The 18,494-nt window shown below is 43.6% G+C and overlaps 1 protein-coding gene across 15 annotated transcripts in view; it reads left to right on the forward strand.

Annotated features, from left to right (window-relative positions):
* Positions 1 to 18,494, forward strand: part of simc1 (SUMO interacting motifs containing 1) — a 146,819-nt gene that overhangs the window by 93,126 nt on the left and 35,199 nt on the right. For 9 of the 15 annotated variants that reach the window (XM_068043452.1, XM_068043448.1, XM_068043450.1 and 6 more), the window contains 2 exons: positions 5,809 to 5,871; positions 16,379 to 17,404. In XM_068043452.1, the coding sequence (XP_067899553.1) occupies positions 5,809 to 5,871; positions 16,379 to 17,404 (1,089 nt within the window). Of the gene's footprint in view, positions 1 to 5,808; positions 5,872 to 8,933; positions 8,956 to 9,315; positions 10,906 to 16,378; positions 17,405 to 18,494 lie in introns of those variants that run through there. The other 6 variants (XM_068043456.1, XM_068043457.1, XM_068043458.1 and 3 more) reach the window with 3 other exon arrangements.

An 18,494-nucleotide genomic window follows, 5' to 3' on the forward strand; every position in this document is an offset into this window, starting at 1 on the left:
TCTGCTTCTCTCTCCACAGATGCTGCCAGACCTGCTGAGTATTTCCAGCATTTCTTGTTTTTATTATCTGAGGAGGGTTTTTTTGTTGCTGTGCTTCGAGCTCACTGGGGTGTCCTTGCTTGAAGATATGGTCTTGTTTTTTGTTGAGACCCAGTATTCTTCTTAAACCTTGTTCACTATTGGAGACTTTTTTCTCTTGGGGTTCATGCGTCTTTAGTGGGTTTTGGAGTTCTGTGAGAAAGAGATGGGAGCAGACAGGGGAAGTCTTTTCAATCCAGGAGCCAAGAGCCAGTTCAAACACACTCAACAATTCAGTGGAGAATTTCATCTGTTAACTTTTTTTTTTATTAAAATAAAACCACCCAGTTTGTATATTTAAATTTTAAACTCCCCAAGTTGGCCAGAAGGGTAGTCACGTGACTGGTCTAACTACTTCTGGCTTTGTTTATTGGGTGGGTCAGGGAATGGTCTTTTGTCTACAAATACTATCTGTTCGTATGCAAAAATGTCTTTCCAGCTCAGGGCTTGGCAACCCCTTGTATCAGGCCTTCTCTTCTTCCCAGGAACAATTTGAAATTTAATGTCCATGTGGCAAAATTAATATGCCTCATTCTTGGCAGGTGGGGGCCTGCATGACACCACATAGTCTTACAGTTTTGTCTGACTTGGGCACTACTACAATTGGGGTTGCCCAGTCACTGTGCTCAGTTTTCACTCGCACACCTTTCCCCTCTAGCCTCTTTCGCTCCTCTTCAACCTGGATTTTGAGAGCATAAGGAACTGACCAAGCCTTGCTATATACTGGTTTTCCATCAGGCCTGATTTTGATGTGTGCATTTACACCAATTATGCCTTCCCAGCTGTCCTCAATGTTTTTGTAACTATTCAATAGCGGATCTTGGTCATCTCAACTTGGAAAACATGCTTCTCATCTAACTGCAGCTAGCGAAGTCAGTCTTTGCCCATTAACGTTGGTTTGTTGACCTATCTCGCTACAGCAATGGGTAACTTGAGGGACTTGCCCCTTTTTGGACATTGTTCTCCATTTGTGCACGTTTCTAACCCCTTACCAGAGTAAGTTTTCAACTGCTCTCAGTTAGAGGTATGTCGCTGAATTTGCTCTCGTACATATCTCTATTCATAATGGCGCAATCTGCAGCCGTATTGAGGCACATGTTGATTTACCAACACCTTTGTACAAAAATTTCTCTCGTTTGAGGGATTGCTTGTGGTTTAAATGCTGTACAGCCCCAACTCCTCTCCAGTTAGGCACTCTGGATTCACTTCAAGATTGTGACCTCCACCCTTGCGACAACATTGTTTTCCATTAACACTGGAATGAGTTCCCTTTCCTGCTTTGGCCTTCACTCAGCAAGCAGTTGCAATATGGCCTTTCTCTTAGCAATTAAAGCATTTGACATTTCTGTACTGACATGCTTGTGATGTGTGGTTACCCTTAAGTGATAACAAGACTCTAAACCACTATCACCAGCACTCTTCTGACTAGGTCTCTCCACTTTAGGCTTGGTGGAAACCACCTAACAATGGACAGAAGCTGTACTCGTCACTGGCATAGGACAAAATTCCCAAGCATTCTTTGATGCCATCTCCATAGAAAGAACAATCTTACACGCTCGCACAAATGTATGATTTTATATGTTTAGTAACTTGGATTGGAATCTTTCACAAAATCCACTCACAAGTCTGACTTGGAATGCACGATCTAAGAATGTGCCAAAGTTGCAATGTAGTGATTATATTCTTTAGTGCCACAATGTACTCGCCAACTGTTTCACTACTTTTCTGATTTTTGGTTCCAAATCTCTAGCTTTCTGCTCTCTCGTGGCTTAGGGTTGAAATGTGGTGATCATTGTTTTGAATGGCACATCTTTTGCCTTGTTCAGAGCAAGAAGGTTTGTTAGCTTGCCATATACTTCATGGGGAGACAGTGGCATGGTGGTAATGTCACTAAACTAGTAAATCAGAGGCCCTGACCAATGCCCTGGGTACATGGGTTCAAATCCCACCACGGCAGTTGGTGCAATTTATAAGTTTAATGAGTAAAAATAAAACTGGAGTTGAAAGCTAGTCTCAGTTTCATGGCACTATTACTATCATCGATTGTTATAAAAACCCATCTGGTTCACTAATGTCCTTTAGGGAAGGAAATCTGCCATCCTTACCTGGTCTGGCCTACATGTGACTCCAGACCCACAGCAATGTTGTTGACTCTTAAAGGCCCTCCAAAATGAACTAGCAAGCCACTAAGTTGTCAAGGGCAATTCAGGATGGACAACAAATGCTGGCTTTGCTAGCGACACCCACATCCCATGAAATAATTTTTAAAAACACACTTTTGGGCCAATTTCCTTTAGAAAAATTGCTTCCTTGTGTTCAAGAATTGCCTTATTCTGAGTCTTGACCACTTCACTTTCACCTTCAAGTTTCAAAATGTTATTAACTCTGAAAAACAAGCCCATTCTTTCAATATACAAACTAAATGGTTGTCAAGCTCTCTAATATATTCCTAGCCTTCCACAGTATCTCATGGTCCCTTTCCAAATTCACAGCAACCCAGAATACACTTTACTGAAGCTGTCTGTAACTATACCTAAAACCAGTCTAGTCAGTGGTTGAAAATATTCTCTTACCCAAATGAGTGCACATTAGGACCCTGCAGCATCCCATTCAACTGAGGAGACAGTTTTGAGGCTCAGCCTTTGTACAATCCACCAAAATCTCTGCCATCCAAGCAGGTTGGTCACCGAGAGCTGGCTGATCTTGCTCACTGCATGATGTCTACTCCAAGATGACATGCAAGCAATGATCCTCATCAGTGGAGCCACAACAAACCCTATCTCAGTCAAGCAAGGCTGTGTCATCACACCAGCCCTCTTCTCCATTTTCTTCGCTGCAATGCGACATCTCCCCTCCAGCAAACTATCCACAGGCATGGAGATAATCTACAGAACAGATGGGAAACTGTTAAACTTAAGCCGCTGTCAATCCAAAACCAAAATCAATCCAAAACCAAAATCACTCCAACCTCACTCGTAGAGCTTCAGTGTGCAGATGACTCTTGAGTGTGCGCTCGCTCTGAAACTGAGCTTCAGATCATTGTCGACTCCTTCCCCAAAGCAATTGAGAAAATGGGTCTTTCACTAAACACTCGGAAAACGAAGGTCTTCTTCCAACCGGCTTCCACAGCACAAAACCTTCCCCTGTCAATCAAGATCAGTGGCGAAATCCTGGAAGATGTGGACCAGTTTCCATATCTTGGGAGCCTCCTCTCAGCAAAGGCAGACGTTGACAACGAGTTTCATCATCACCTCCAATGTGCAGCTCAGCCTTCAGCTGACTGAGGAAGAGTGTATTTGAGGATCAGGCTGTCAAACCTGAGGCAAGGATCATGGTTTTTTTTTTATTTGTTTGTGCGATGTGGGTGTCACTGGCATTTATTGCCCATCCTTAATTGCCCTTGAGAAGGTGGTGGTGAGCTGCCTTCTTGAACATTGCAGTCCTTTGGGTGTAGGTACACCAACAGTGCTGTTAGGAAGGGAGTTCCAGGATTTTGACCCAGCAACAACAGGATGGTATGGCTTGGAGGGGAACTTGCAGGTGGTTGGGTTCCATGCATTTGCTGCCCATGTCCTTCCAGGTGATAGAGGTTGCGGTTTTGGGAGGTACTGTCTAAGGAACCTGGGTGAGTTGTTGCAGTGCATCTTGTAGATGGGACACACTGCTGCCACTGTGCAGCGGTGATGAAGGGAGTGAATGTTTAAGGTGGTGGATGGGGTGCCAATCAAGCGGGCTGCCTTGTCCTGGATGGTGTTGATCTGCACCCATCCAGGCAAGTGGAGAGTATTCCATCACACTCCTGATTTGTGTCTTGTAGATGGTGGACAGGCATTGGGGAGTCAGGAGGTGAGTTGCTTTCTGCAGAATTCCCAGCCTCTGACCTGCTCTTGTAACCATGGTATTTATGTGGCTGGTCCAGTTCAGTTTCTGGTCAATGGTAACCCCCAGGATGTTGTTCGTGGGGGATTCAGCGATGGTACTGCCATTGAAAATCAAGGGGAGATGGTTAGATTCTCTCTTGTGTGAGATGGCCATTGTCTGGTACTTGTTATCTTAGAGATACAGCACTGAAACAGGCCCTTCGGCCCACCAAGTCTGTGCCGACCATCAACCACCCATTTACACTAATCCTACACTAATTCCATATTCCTACCACATCCCCATCTGTCCCTATATTTCCCTACCACCTACCTATACTAGGGGCAATTTATAATAGCCAATTTACCTATCAACCTGCAAGTCTTTGGCATGTGGGAGGAAACCGGAACACCCAGAGGAAACCCACGCAGACACAGGGAGAACTTGCAAACTCCACACAGGCAGTACCCAGAATTGAACCCGGGCCGCTGGAGCTGTGAGGCTGCGGTGCTAACCACTGCGCCGCTGTGTGGTGCGAATGTTACTTGCCACTTATCAGCCCAAGCCTGGATGTTGTCCAGGTCTTTCTGCATCTGGACAATGGCTGATCATTATCTGAAGAGTCATGAATGGTGCTGAACATTGTGCAATCATCAGTGAACATCCCCCACTTCTGATCTTATGATGGAGGGAAAGTCATTGATGAAACAGCTGAATATGGTTAGGCCTAGGATACTGCCCTGAGGAACTCCTGCAGTGATGTCCTGGGATGGGATGATTGAACTCTAATAACTACAACCATCTTCCTTTGTGCTAAGTATGACTGCAACTAGCAGAGAGTTCCCCCCCCCAATTCCCATTGGCTCCAGTTTTGCTAGGGCTCCTTGATGTCACACTCGGTCAAATGCTGCCTTGATGTCAAGGGCAGTCACTCTCGCCTCACCTCTGGAGTTCAGCTGTTTTGTCCATGTTTGGACCAAGGCTGTAATGAGGTCAGGAGCTGAGTGGCCTTGGCAGAACCCAAACTGAGCAGCAGTGAGCAGGTTATTGCTGTAAGTGCTGCTTGTTAGCACTGTCGATGACCCCTTCCACCATTTTGCTGACAATCAGGAGTAGACTGATAGAGTGATAATTGGCTGGGTTGGACTTGTCCTACTTTTTGTGGACAGGACAGCCCAGAAGGAGGTCATTCAATTTGTCATGTCAGTGCCGGCTTTCTACAAGCGCAACTCAGCTAGTCCCACTCCCCAGCTATTTCCCCGTAGCCATGCAAATCTTTAGTCTTCTGGTGTTTATTCAGTCCCTTTAAAAGCTAGGATTAAAACTACTTCCACCAACTCTCAGGCAGTGCATTCCAGATCCTAACCACTCACTGCATAAAAGGTTTTCCCTCATGTTGTCATTGGTTCTTTTGCCATTGACTTTAAATCAGTGTACTCTGGTTCTCGACTCTTCTGCCAAATGGAAACAGTTTCTATCTGCTCTGTCCAGACCCTAATGATTTTGAACACCTCTATCAAATCTCCTCTCAGCCTTCTCTTCTGAGGAGACATTCCTATCTTCTCCAGTCTATCCACATAACTGAAGACCCTCATTCGTGGAACCGTTCTTGTAGATCTTTTCTGCACTGTCCTTAAAGCCTTAATTTCCTTCCTAAAGTGTGGTGCTGCTAATCACATGAAAATATCTAGTTATTTTGTGAATAGATTTTCTTTCACAAAGTTTGTTTAATCTTTATCAACCTCAACTGTTAATGATAAAGGAAAAGAACTGCTTTTTAAACTGTAAACTGTGACCTCACAAGCAATTGTAGTTTACATTGAGATTGGGATGAAGTCACAGAGCTTAATTTACATTTGTAATTGCATTCAGACCCTGGATCGTCACTCTGGAAGAGATGTCAGAGTATGTCAGAGAGGGCTAGTCAACAAAAGGGTAATATATTTCCTTTCTAATCTACTATTATGGTTAATGCAGTAACCACATCTCCTGTATGTTTGTTTAGTGATGCAAGTACAATTGGTCAAATGTCAGTAATAATCATTATTGTTAAAGATGAATTTACTCACCAGGCCATTGTTCTCCTCCTACCCTGCCACTGAACTGGCATCTTTCTGTAGTTTCTCTTCTGCACTCATGCCCGCTCCGAGCGCATCTTGTTCATGAAACCTACCTCCTGGCTCTCTTGACTCCATTCCCTCTAAACTGCTGACCACCAAACTTCCTAACTAGCTGCAATGCTAACTAATGCAGTCCCTATAATTTACAACTTGCCCCCGATACAAGCTGGACAGTAAAACCAAAAAGCGAAGTAACCAACATTTTAGAAAAAAAGGAAATCTCATTTAGCAACTGCCTCTCTTAATTGTTAGCAGTGGCATCCAGATCATCATCACCAAGGTAACTGCACATTAAAAAGGTCCGAATAGCTGATTGAATGTGCTGGCAGACCTGACTTTTTGAAATCAGCAGAGCTTTTTAAATCAATAAGTACTTAAATTGTCTATTGACACTCTGTCAACCAGTGAGTACAGAGGCCTGGATTTTACGGACAGCGGTGAAGCAAGAGCGCTTGAGGAAAGCCGCGCTGAGAGATCTATTGATCTTTGTGGCAAGAGCATTACTCCTCTCACCGTGCAGTGGATTGTAGCATTTATTTAATGGGGATTCCCAGCGTGTAGCAGGAGTGATGTTGTCAAGCTGTCCAAGCAGCCAGGCGGGTTAAAGAATTCTCAGATAGCCAAGCAGGAAATGCACTAAAAGAAAAGCACTAAAATCAAATTGTTATTTGAACAATTTACATAGAGCAAAACATGGGGTGACCGTAGAAGTGGAAATATCCTGAAAAAAGTTTAAAAATGAAATTATGTAAAAAAAAAATTGTTTAAAAAATGTAATAATGTTAATGGTAACATTTAACAACAGTCCACAATTATAAAATTATTTTTTCAGGGCTGGATCTTTTGTTCAGCAATAGTTATTATTCAGATCACTGTTAAAAACCAGTTACACCTGATTGAACAAGATGTAACTTCTTATGGGATTTCTGAAGTGAGATGTGCCAAATCAACTGATTTCAATTTCTGGCTCTGGGGGATATACAGTGTCCAATGGCTTTGTTGTATCAGCCAATGAATACACAGTGTCTATTGACTCCACTGTTGTCAGCCACTGAATATACAGGCCAGTATTTTACACCCTCTCTTTTCTTTTCCCCCCCCCACCCACCCATCCCCCAATGCTGCCCAAACAACCCCAGGAGCAGGATTGGAGGCAGGGGGTGCTATGCCCATCGCTTACCCACCCCCACTGGTATCTTACTAGTGGCGGGGGAGGTGGCAGGCTACCCACCCGCCTTTAAGTCAGTTCAGGCCCTTAAGTGGGGCCTTTTCCTGCCATTGCTGGTATGTTACCAGTGGCGGATGGGTACTTCACCACCTGGGGAGGCCTCCTTGTGGGCTCCCCTCTCCATCAGCATGGGCTGCCCCCCCCCCCCCTCAGCCTGATGGAAAACCCCCATGGCCTCTCCATTGCCCACCTCCCTCCTCCCACTCCGCCACACCCTTATTGGAGCCTGGCAAATTGGCCCCGGCAAGCCCCAACCCCACTGAGCTGCTTCCAAGGCCAGTGTCCATGGTTCGTCTTCTCGCTGGGTACAGTCGCGGCATGTAGTCACCGCACCAAGTGGCGCTACTGGGTATGAAGAGCAGCCAGCCGCTCTTGGAGGCGAGACGTCCTGCCTCAAAGGGGTGTAAGCCACGACTGGAGGCAATTAATTGCCTGAGGACTGTTAAATACAGTCATGACTTCCAGGGCCAGCAGAGAAAGTCTTGCTCCCAGCTTTCCAGCCATTGAGCGGGGCCATCACCTCCAGGTAAAGTACCGGCCACAGTGTCTGTTGACTCTATTATGCTGGCCAATAAGTACAGAGTGTCTTTTGACTCCACTGGTCAGTCAATGAGTTAGGGGTGAGCAGGAATTCCAAAAGAACTTAAAGTAAACAACACCTCATCCCCTTCCCATGGCACCTTCCCCTGCAATCGCAGGAGGTGTAATACCTGCCCATTTACCTCCTCTCTGCTCACTATCACAGGCCCCAAACGCTCCTTTCAAGTGAAGCAGCGATTTACTTGTACTACTTTCAATGCAGTATACAGTATTCGCTGCTCACAAAGTGGTCTCCTCTACATTGGGGAGACCAAACGTAGACTGGGTGACTGCTTTGCGGAATACCTCCGCTCAGTCTGCAAGCAGGACCCTGAGCTTCCGGTTGCTTGCCATTTCAACACTGCCCCCTGCTCTCATGCTCACATCTCTGTCCTGGGCTTGCTGCAGTATTCCAGTGAACATCAACGCAAGCTTGAGGAACAGCATCTAATTTACTGATTAGGCACACTGCAGCCTGCCGGACTGAACATTGAGTTCAATAATTTCAGAGCATGACGGGCCCCCCATTGTACTTTCATTTTTAGTTATTTTTTCTTTTTTACATTTTTTTTTGTATGTTTATTTTATTTCATCTTAGTTTGTTCAGTTTGTTTACCCACTGTTTTTTTTTTCATGTTTGTACTTGCTGCTGTTCAATTTTCAGTACTATCTGTACTAATGCTTTGTCTTTCAACACACCATTAACATATTGTTTGCCTTTGCTCCATGACCTTCTGGTCAGCTATTCTGTGGCCTTGTCCAATCTACATCTTCTCTTTTGTTATCTCTTGCCCCACCCCAACTTTACTTGCTTATAACCTTTGACATTTCTAATATTTGCCAGTTCCAAAGAAGGGTCACTGACCTGAAACGTTAACTCTGCTTCTCTCTCCACAGATGCTGCCAAACCTGCTGAGTGTTTCCAGCATTTCTTGTTTTTATTACAGTAAACAGTTTATTTTACAGCAATCAAAGTTTATTTGCAAGATCTATTTAAAAAGAATCTCTACAAATTGTATCAAACAGAACTCATAACTGAAACTACAGCTACGTCTCCTAATAAAAGCGGGCTGATCTCTTCAGCAAAATGTAGTGAGTGGAGAATAATTACAAATTATGAGCATAAAGTCTCAATCCCAATGATTTACAACAGTAGGGTCCTCAGTTGTGATTCATGGGGGAATTAACTAATCGTCTCCATTCAGGCCGGGAATACTGGTGTCACTATTTACAGCCAATTGCTTATTGAACTACAATTTCCATTTTTAAAGCATGTTTTAAAGGAACTTTAAAGGTGCTTTAAAGGAGCATAACCAGACAAAAATATCCACTGAGCCAAAGAAGTGATGCTTGGCCAGGTAACCAGAAGTCTGAGCAAACAGGTGGGTTTTAAGTAGCATCTGAGAGGTGAAAAGGCTAAGTGGTTTGGGGCAGGAATTCTAGATGAAGGCCTCAGAGCAGAAGGCATGGCTGCCAGTGATGCAGTGAAGGAAATGGGCCTTGCCTGTCCCTCTTTCCAAGAACTCCACAGTCTAGATTTGGAGGAATGCAGTGCATCCCCTGATCCCTTCACCTCGCCATTGGTCCCTTGCAGTCTACGCCCCAAGCTTTGGAATTCTCTCCCTAAACCTCTCCAACTCTCCACCTCTTATCCTTTAAGACATTCTTTAAAGCTTAACTCGTTGAGCAAGCTTTTAGTTACCTTTCCTAATGTTTTCTTCTTTGAGGAAATGTCAGTTTTTGTCTGCTAATGGTCATGTGAAGCACCTTGAGATGTTTTCCTACGTTAAAGGCTCTATTTAAATGCAAGTTCTTGTTGTCGTTCAAATGTAGCTCATCTGTTTGCAACACTGACTGCTTTTTAATATGGTTGTCTCTGGACTCCACTTCCTCGATCTTGGGTGTGATAAACATAGGGAGAGAGGAAGTATTATATGTAGGCAAATCTCAGAGTGGTGTAAAAATAATAGGGTAATAATAGTAGGGGTTTTCAACTTACCTAATATCAATTGGGATAGTCTTAGTGTAAAAGGCTTAAAGGGGGCTGAATTCTTGAAATGCATACAGAAGAGCTTTTTGAGCCAGTACGTAGAAAGTCCTACAAGAGAAGGGGCATTACTGGACCTAATCCTAGGGAATGAAGCTGGATAAGTGGTAGAAGTGTCAATGGGGGAGCATTTTGGGATAGTGACCAGAACTCTAAGATTTAAGGTAGTTATGGAAAAGGACAAAGACGGGCCGGAAATAAAGGTACTGAATTGGGGGAAGGCTGATTTCAATATGATAAAACAGGATCTGACCAAAGTGGACTGGGAGCAGCTACTTGTCGGAAAGTCTACATCAGACCAGTGGGAGTCATTCAAAGAGGAAATAGTGAGGGTTCAAAGCCAACATGTACCCATTAAGGTGAAGGGTAGGATCAGCAAGTCCAGGGAACCCTGGATGTCAAAGGATATAGAGGATTGGATCAGGAAAAAAGGAGGCTTATGGCAGATTCAGAGTGCTGAAAACAGCAGAGGCACTAGAAGAGTATAGAAAGTCTAGGGGGGCACTTAAAAAAAGTAATTAGGAGAGGGAACATGACAAAACACTGGCGGACATGATAAAGAAAAATCCCACGGCGTTTTATAAGTATATTAAGGACAAGATGATAACCAGGGAAAGAGTGGGGCCCATTAGGGACCAAAGTGGCAATCTGTGTGTGGAACCGGAGGACGTAGGTTTTAAATGATTACTTTGCATCTGTGTTCAATATGGAGAAGGACAATGTAGGTGTAGAGATAAGGGAGGGGGATTGTGATATACTTGAACATATTAGCATTGAAAGGGAGGAAGTATTAGCTGTTTTAGCAAGCTTAAAAGTGGATAAATCCCCAGGCCCAGATGAGATGTATCCCAGGTTGTTATGTGAGGCAAGGGAGGAGATAGCAGGGGCTCTGACACAAATTTTCAAATCCTTTCTGGCCACAGGAGAGGTACCAGAGGACTGGAGGACTGCGAATGTGGTGCCATTATTCAAGAAGGGTAGCAGGAATAAACCAGGTAATTACAGGCTGGTGAGTCTAACATCAGTGGTTGGGAAAATATTTGAAAAGATTCTGATGGACAGGATTAATCTCCACTTGGAGAGGTAGGGATTAATCAGGGATATTCAGCATGGCTTTGTCAAGGGGAGATCGTGAGATCTAACTAACATGATTGAATTTTTCGAGGCGGTGACTAGATATGTAGATGAGGGTAAATCAGTTGATTTCGTCTACCTGGACTTCAGTAAGGCTTTTGATAAGGTACCACATGGGAGATTGGTTAAGAAGGTAAGAGCACATGGGATCCAAAATTGGCTTAGTGGCAGGAGGCAGAGGGTGATGGTCAAGGGTTGTTCTTGCGAGTGGAAGCCTGTGACCAGTGGTGTACCGCAGGGATCGGTGCTGGGACCCTTGCTGTTTGTAGTGTACGTTAATGATTTAGACGTGAATGTGGGAGGCATGATAAGTAAAATCGCAGATGACACGAAAATTGGTGGTGTCGTAAATAGTGAGGAGGAAAGCCTTAGATTACAGGACGATATAGATGGGCTGGTAAGATGGGCGGAGCAGTGGCAAATGGAACTTATTCCTGAGAAGTGTGAGGTGATGCATTTTGGGAGGACTAACAAGGCAAGATGGTAGGCCCCTAGGAAGTACAGAAGGTCAGAGGGACCTTGGTGTACTTGTCCATAGATCACTGAAGGCAGCAGCACAGGTAGATAAGGTGGTTAGGAAGGCATAGGGATACTTCCCTTAATCAGCCGAGGCATAGAATATAAGAGCAGGGAGGTGATGATGGACCTGTATAAAATGCTAGTTAGGCCACAGCCGGAGTACTGTGTACAGTTTTAGTCACCACGCTATAGGAAGACTGTGATTGCATTGGAGAGGGTGCAGAGGAGATTCACCAGGATGTTGCCTGGGCTGGAGCATTTCAGCTATGAAGAGAGACTGGATAGGCTAGGATTTTTTTCCTTTAGAGCCGAGAAAGCTGAGGGGGGACAGATTGAGGTATACAAAATTATGAGGGGCATTGATAGGTTAGATAGGAAGAAACTTTTTCCCTTAGCAGAAGAGTCAATAGCCACGGGGCATAGATTTAAGGTAAGGGGCAGAAGGTTTAGAGGGGATTTGAGGAAAATAAATTTCACCCAGAGGGTGTATGGAATCTGGAACGCACTGCCTGACGAGTTGGTAGAGGCAGCAACCCTCATAACATTTAAGAAGTATTTAGATGAGCACTTGAAACACTATAGCATACAAGGCTATGGGCCAAGTGCTGGAAAATGGGATTAAAATAGTTAGGTGCTTGATGGTCGGCACAGACACGATGGGTCGAAGGGCCTGTTTATGTGTTGTTAACTGTATGACTGTATTAATAGGACTAGCATCCTTGAAAGTTGATAAATCACCAGGGCCAGATGAAATGTATCCTAGGCTGTTAAAAGAAGCAAGAGAGGAAATAGAGGAGGGTCTGACCATCATTTTCGAGTCTTCACTGGATGCAGGTGTAGTGCCGAAGGATTGGAGAACTGCTAACGTTGTACCTCTGTTTAAAAAGGGAGCGCAGGATAGACTGAATAATTACAGACCAGTCAGTCTAACCTCAGTAATGGGCAAATTATTGGAATCTATTCTGAGTGACAGGATAAACTGTCACTTAGAAAGGCACAGGTTAATCAAGGATAGTCAGCATGAATTTGTTAAGGGAAGATCTTGTTTGACCAACTTGATCAAATTTTTTGAAGAAGTAACAAGGAAGATAGATGAGGGTAGTGTAGTTGATGTGGTCTACATGGATTTTAGCAAGGCTTTTGACAAGGTCCCACATGGCAGACTGGTTTAAAAAAATAAAATCCCATGGGATCCAGGGAAATGCAGCAAGGTGGATACAAAATAGGCTCAGTGGCAGGAAACAAAGAGTAATTGTTGATGGGTGTTTTAGGGACTGGAGGGCTGTTTCCAGTAGCGTTCCACAGGGCGCAGTACTGGGTCCCCTGCTTTTTGTGGTATATATTAACAATTTGGAGGTAAATGTAGGGAGCATGATCAAGAAGTTTGTAGACGACACAAAGATTGGTCGTGTGGTATATAGCGAGGAGGATAGCTGTAGGCTGCAGGAAGATATTGATGGTCTGGTCAGATGGGCAGAAAAAAGGCAAATAGAATTCAACCTGGACAAGTGTAATGTGATGCATTTGGGGAGGTCAAACAAGGAATACATGATTAATGGAAAAATACTGAGAAGTGTAAAGGAAGTGCGGGACCTTGGAGTGAATGTCCACATATCCCTGAAGGTAACAGGACAGATCGATAAGGTGGTTAAGAAGGCATATGGAATCCTTTCCTTTATTAGCCGAGATATAGAATATAAGAAACATAGAAAATAGGAGCAGGAGTAGGCCATTTGGCCCTTCGAGCCTGCTCCGCCATTCATTATGATCATGGCTGATCATCCAACTCAGTAGCCTGTTCCGGCTTTCGCCCCACACCCTTTGATCCCTTTAGACCCAACAGCTATATCTAACTCCCTCTTGAAAAAATACAATGTTTTGGCCTTAACTGCTTTCTGTGGTAGCAAATTCCACAGGCTCACCACTCTCTGGGTGAAGAAATTTCTCTTCATCTCAGTCCTGAAAGGATTACCCCATATCCTTAGACTATGACCCCTGGTTCTGGACTCCCCCACCATCGGGAACATCCTTCCTGCTTCTACCTTGTTAAGTACTGTTAGAATTTTATAGGTTTCTATGAGATCCCCCCCTCACTCTTCTGAATTCCAGCGAATATAATCTTAACCAACTCAATCTCTCCTCATACGTCAGTCCCACCCTCCCAGGAATCAGTCTGATAAACCTTCACTGCACTCCCTCTATAGCAAGAACATCCTTCCTCATATGGAGACTAAAACTGCACACAATATTCCAGATGCGGCCTCACCAAGGCCCTGTATAATTGCAGCAAGCCATCCTGGCTCCTGTACTCGAATCCTCTCGCTACGAAGGCCAACATACCATTTGCCTTTTTTACCGCCTGTTGCACCTGCATGCTTACCTTCAGCGACTGGTGTACAAGAACACCCCGGTCTTGCTGCATATTCCCCTCTCTGAATTTATAGCTGTTCAGATAATCTGCCTTCCTGTTTTTGCTACCGAAGTTGATAACCTCACATTTATCCACATTATACAGCATCTGCCATGCATTAGCCCACTCACTCAACTTGTTCAAATCACCCTGAAGCGCCTCTGCATCCTCCTCGCAACTCACCCTCCCACCCAGTTTTGTGTCATCTGCAAATTTGGAGATAATTACATTTAGTTCCTTCATCTAAATCATTAGTGTATATTGTGAATAGCTGGGGTCCAAGCACAGATCCCTGCGGTACCCCACTAGTCACTGCCTGCCATTCGGAAAAAGACCCATTTATCCCTACTCTTTGTTTCCTGTCTGCCAACCAATTTTCTATCCATCGCAATACACTACCCCCAATCCCATGCGCTTTAGTTTTACATGCTAATCTCTTATGTGGGACTTTGTCAAAAGCCTTCTGAAAGTCCAAATAAACCACATCCACTGGCTCCTCCTCATCAACTCTACTGGTTATTTCCTTGAAGAATTCTAGTAGATTCGTCAAGCATGATTTCCCTTTCGTAAATCCATGCTGACTCTGCCCGATTTTATTGCTGTTCTCTAGTCCTCTGCTATAAAATCTTTGATAATGGACTGTAGAATTTTCCCCACTACTGACGTCAGGCTGACTGATCTATAATTCCCTGCTTTCTCTCTACCTCCCTTTTTAAATAGTGGGGTTACATTAGCTACCCTCTAATCTGTAGGAACTGTTCCAGAGTTTATAAAATATAAGAGCAGGGAGGTCATGCTGGAACTGTATAACGCATTGGTTAGGCCACAACTTGAGTACTGTGTGCAGTTTTGGTCACCTCATTACAGAAAGGATGTAATTGCACCAGAGAGGGTACAGAGATTTACGAGGATGTTGCTAGCACTGGAAAAATGCAGCTATGAGGAAATATTGAATAGGCTGGGGTTGTTCTCCTTGGAACAGAGAAGGCTGAGGGGAGATCTGATTGAAATGTACAAAATTTTGAGGGACCTGGATAGAGTGGAGGTGAAGGGTCTATTCACCTTAGCAGAGAGGTCAGTGATGAGGAGGCATGGATTTAAAGTGATTGGTAGAAAAAACTAGAGGAGAGATGAGGAAAAGCTTTTTCACCCAGAGGGTGGTGGGGCTCGAACTCACTGCCTGAAAGGGTAGTTGAGGCTGAAACCCCCAACTCATTCAAAAGGAGTCTGGATGTGCACCTCAAGTGCCATAATCTGCAGGGCTACGGAGAAAATGCTGGAAGGTGGGATTAGAATAGGTGGATTGTTTTTCGGCTGGCACAGACATAATGGGCCAAGTGGCCTCTTTCTGTTCCTTCAAACATGCTATGATTCTATTTAAAATGTGGCCTAAGGAAATGAATGCAATTTGAAGAGCCTTCCCAAACCAATACAGTTTCGACCAGTGGGCATAGCCAGTGTTGTGGGTGGGGTCTGTTTCAGGCAAACTGGACCTTGAACCAACGTAAAAGGTCACTGGGTGTTAATTGCATTTAAAATTCCCAATCTTTTGCTCTGGTTCAATCGATTCTGCCCAGCTTATGCTGATATTACTGGCAGAGACAAGTAGAAACTCAACCCTGGTATCTACGTTTGAGAAGCCCGGAGAGGGTGTTGCACCAGCTGCTGCTGTTGCTCCTCACATTCTTGCTCCATCCAAACCAAAGAAGCAGAAATGGCTCCTATAATAAGTTGACACATCTGACTAAAAGGGTTGTAAGGCAACAAAAATGTAGAAGTAACAATGTAGAAGCTCTTGTGGCAAACCAGACAGCAACAGATTCTGTGAACCAGTGAGCTGCAGCTGAAAGCCCTCTTTTATACTACTTCAGGAGCTGTCAGGTGCCAATCCTGTTGATTTTCCTGGTGGACCAGGACTGGGCAGGGCATCTTTGATTGCGGGTTAGATTGCAGTGGTTGTGCATGTGCCATCGTGGACCTTTTAATTAAGACCTGACTTGTCCCATTCCAGCCTGGTGGATTAGGTTAAAATTAAATTCACTACTTTGCACATCAGTTCCTTCTAATCTTCCTCATTTATGACATGTGCTGCCAGGTCAAGTGCAACCCATGCTGCTGATCTGTGGAATTAGTTCCCAGATTCTATAGCTTTGCATTCAGAACGGCTACAGCAAAAAGGTTTTTCTCTTCTCAATCCAAACATGAAACATGGCAGTGGAGCAAAAGGTTGTGTCTTTATCTGATTGCTGCTGACTAATGATACCAGGTAACTAATTCTAGGACTTCTGTCTAATTCTTACAATACAAAGAACATCCAATCTGGGAGTATAGTTTGAGCATAACCCTCCAATAAGGTTTCTTAACTCCAAAGTAAAACACTTGGATGTTTCTTTTTTTTCTTTCAGGACAATATTGATTTGACAGGAGATGAAAATGAAGTACACATTCAAGTGACTAGTGCTGAAGAAAGCATGGGAATCATGCAGGTCAATTCAACAAATTGTAAACAAGCAGAGAAAAGCCTGCAGGCTCTTGTTTCCAGTAACTTGAGTCATATTATACTCGATTCTGATGAAGATCTGTCAGATAATAATGGGGAATGCCTATTTCCTGGCTTGCAATCTGATTGGATGAGGGGGAAGGATGAACCTGACCTTGAAGCTCCGCCTGGTTTGACAGTTGAAGTCACAACTGAACGAAATTCACGTGTACCTGTTTCCAATAAACTTACCGATGAAGGCCCATTGCCAGAACTGGACTTCATTGGTCTTGGTGAAATTCAAGAATCTCACTTCACTGCAACAAACGCAGATTTGCTTGGCACATCAAGTGGAATAAGTCATTCTGGTTGCAGTGTAGATTCAACTAGTAACACCAGTATAAATAGTGATGTGGAATCTCTGGAAACATTTTCACCGGATGCACTCATTCCATGTTCCTCACCAAGTAGTGCTGGGGACCTTTTGGGAGATTATCTTAAAAGCAACTTTGAAGAAACAATTAATAACACAGTTAATGGAGTTAAAGCAGCTTTAAGTACAGATATTGAAGGTATACCATCATTGCTGCCTCAGAACTCCGAGGAGGTTGAACTGGGTCATGCTTTTGATTACTCTCCTCCCGGCATAAACATGCCACTGCTGGAATCTTGGGATCAGTTGCAGAGTCAGGATAAGGGAAGCAAAAGTGAAGTAAAGTGTTTACCAATCGAAAACAAAGCACAGGACCTTGTACTGGCATTAGATCAGTCTGGTGATCAGGTTCTGTTATCAGAGAAGACTGAAGACCGTGTGTTTGCATCAAATGAAGCTAAGGAAGCAAGCCCTAACTGTTCAGTGGACAAAGAACCATTGCAAAATTTTCGATACTTCATTGGGGCACCAGTTCAACATCTATTTGTTAAGCTTCCTGGAAATGAAAAATGGTACAAGGTAAGTCCTGCTGACAACTATAATCACAAAGACATGGAGGCTCAAGCAATATATAATGTTTATGAATTAGCAATATTTATATGTGGTATTGTCTCTTGTGTTCCTTTATGGTTAGAAACAAGCACGTGTTCTAACATAAGTTTGTACATCAGGCCATCTCATCATGAACATCAGCCATTTAATGCCCATCTCAATACCTTTAAATGCTTTTGTAGATTTTTATGAAATTTGAAAGATTCATGATTCCTTTTTTAAAATGGAACAGGCTGAAATCTTTTGAACCATTGTCAACTACAATAAATTAAAGCTAACTAACTTCTGTCACTAAGCTCTTGGACCTGTTCAAAAATGTAGGAAACTATGTATGTGACCTTCTGACTGGGAACTGGTATGGAATGTAAGTTATGCTCTTGCAGTCCTTTTGTTGTTAATCTGCAGCTTCATCACACGAGCTGCTCAAGATGTAAATGCTGCTTATTAATTCCATCTCACAATGACACTTTGGAGTAAATGCTCCTATTCCGTAACTTCTGTTTGGGTCCTGTGAAAATATCAGCTCTGCAGCTTATGAAATCATATAGCACAGAAGGAAGGCATTCAGCCCATTGTACCTGTGTACCTTGTACTTTGAGAGAACTATCCAATTAGTCCCATTCCTGTGCTCTTTCCCTACAGCCCTGAAAAATTTTATCTTCAAGTTTTTTGCCAATTCCCTTTTGAAAGTGACTCTTGAATCTGCTTCCACCACCCTTTCAGGCAGTGCATTCCAGATCACAACAACTCACTGCATGGAAAAAAATATTCTTCTCTCTGTTTCTTTTGCCACTTTCAGTTGGAAAGTGAAATTCCAGTTATTGATAGAGGACAGGTAGTTCAACACTGACCCAAGCTGAAAGTACAAACAAAATTTGAACAGCAGCCTCCTATCTGTTAAGTTTGCATTTTGTATTAAAAATTTTTGAAAGGATTGAATTCATGAACAGTAGCATCCAAGTTACTGAGGCAGAAAAGCCTTTTCTTTCCACCCCCGCCCTCCTGCACTTCCATTGATGAACAACAGGAATAGATAGGACAATTGGAACTGAAGAAA

Source organism: Heterodontus francisci, chromosome 12, assembly GCF_036365525.1.
Source record: "Heterodontus francisci isolate sHetFra1 chromosome 12, sHetFra1.hap1, whole genome shotgun sequence".
NCBI classification, from domain to species: Eukaryota; Metazoa; Chordata; class Chondrichthyes; order Heterodontiformes; family Heterodontidae; genus Heterodontus; species Heterodontus francisci.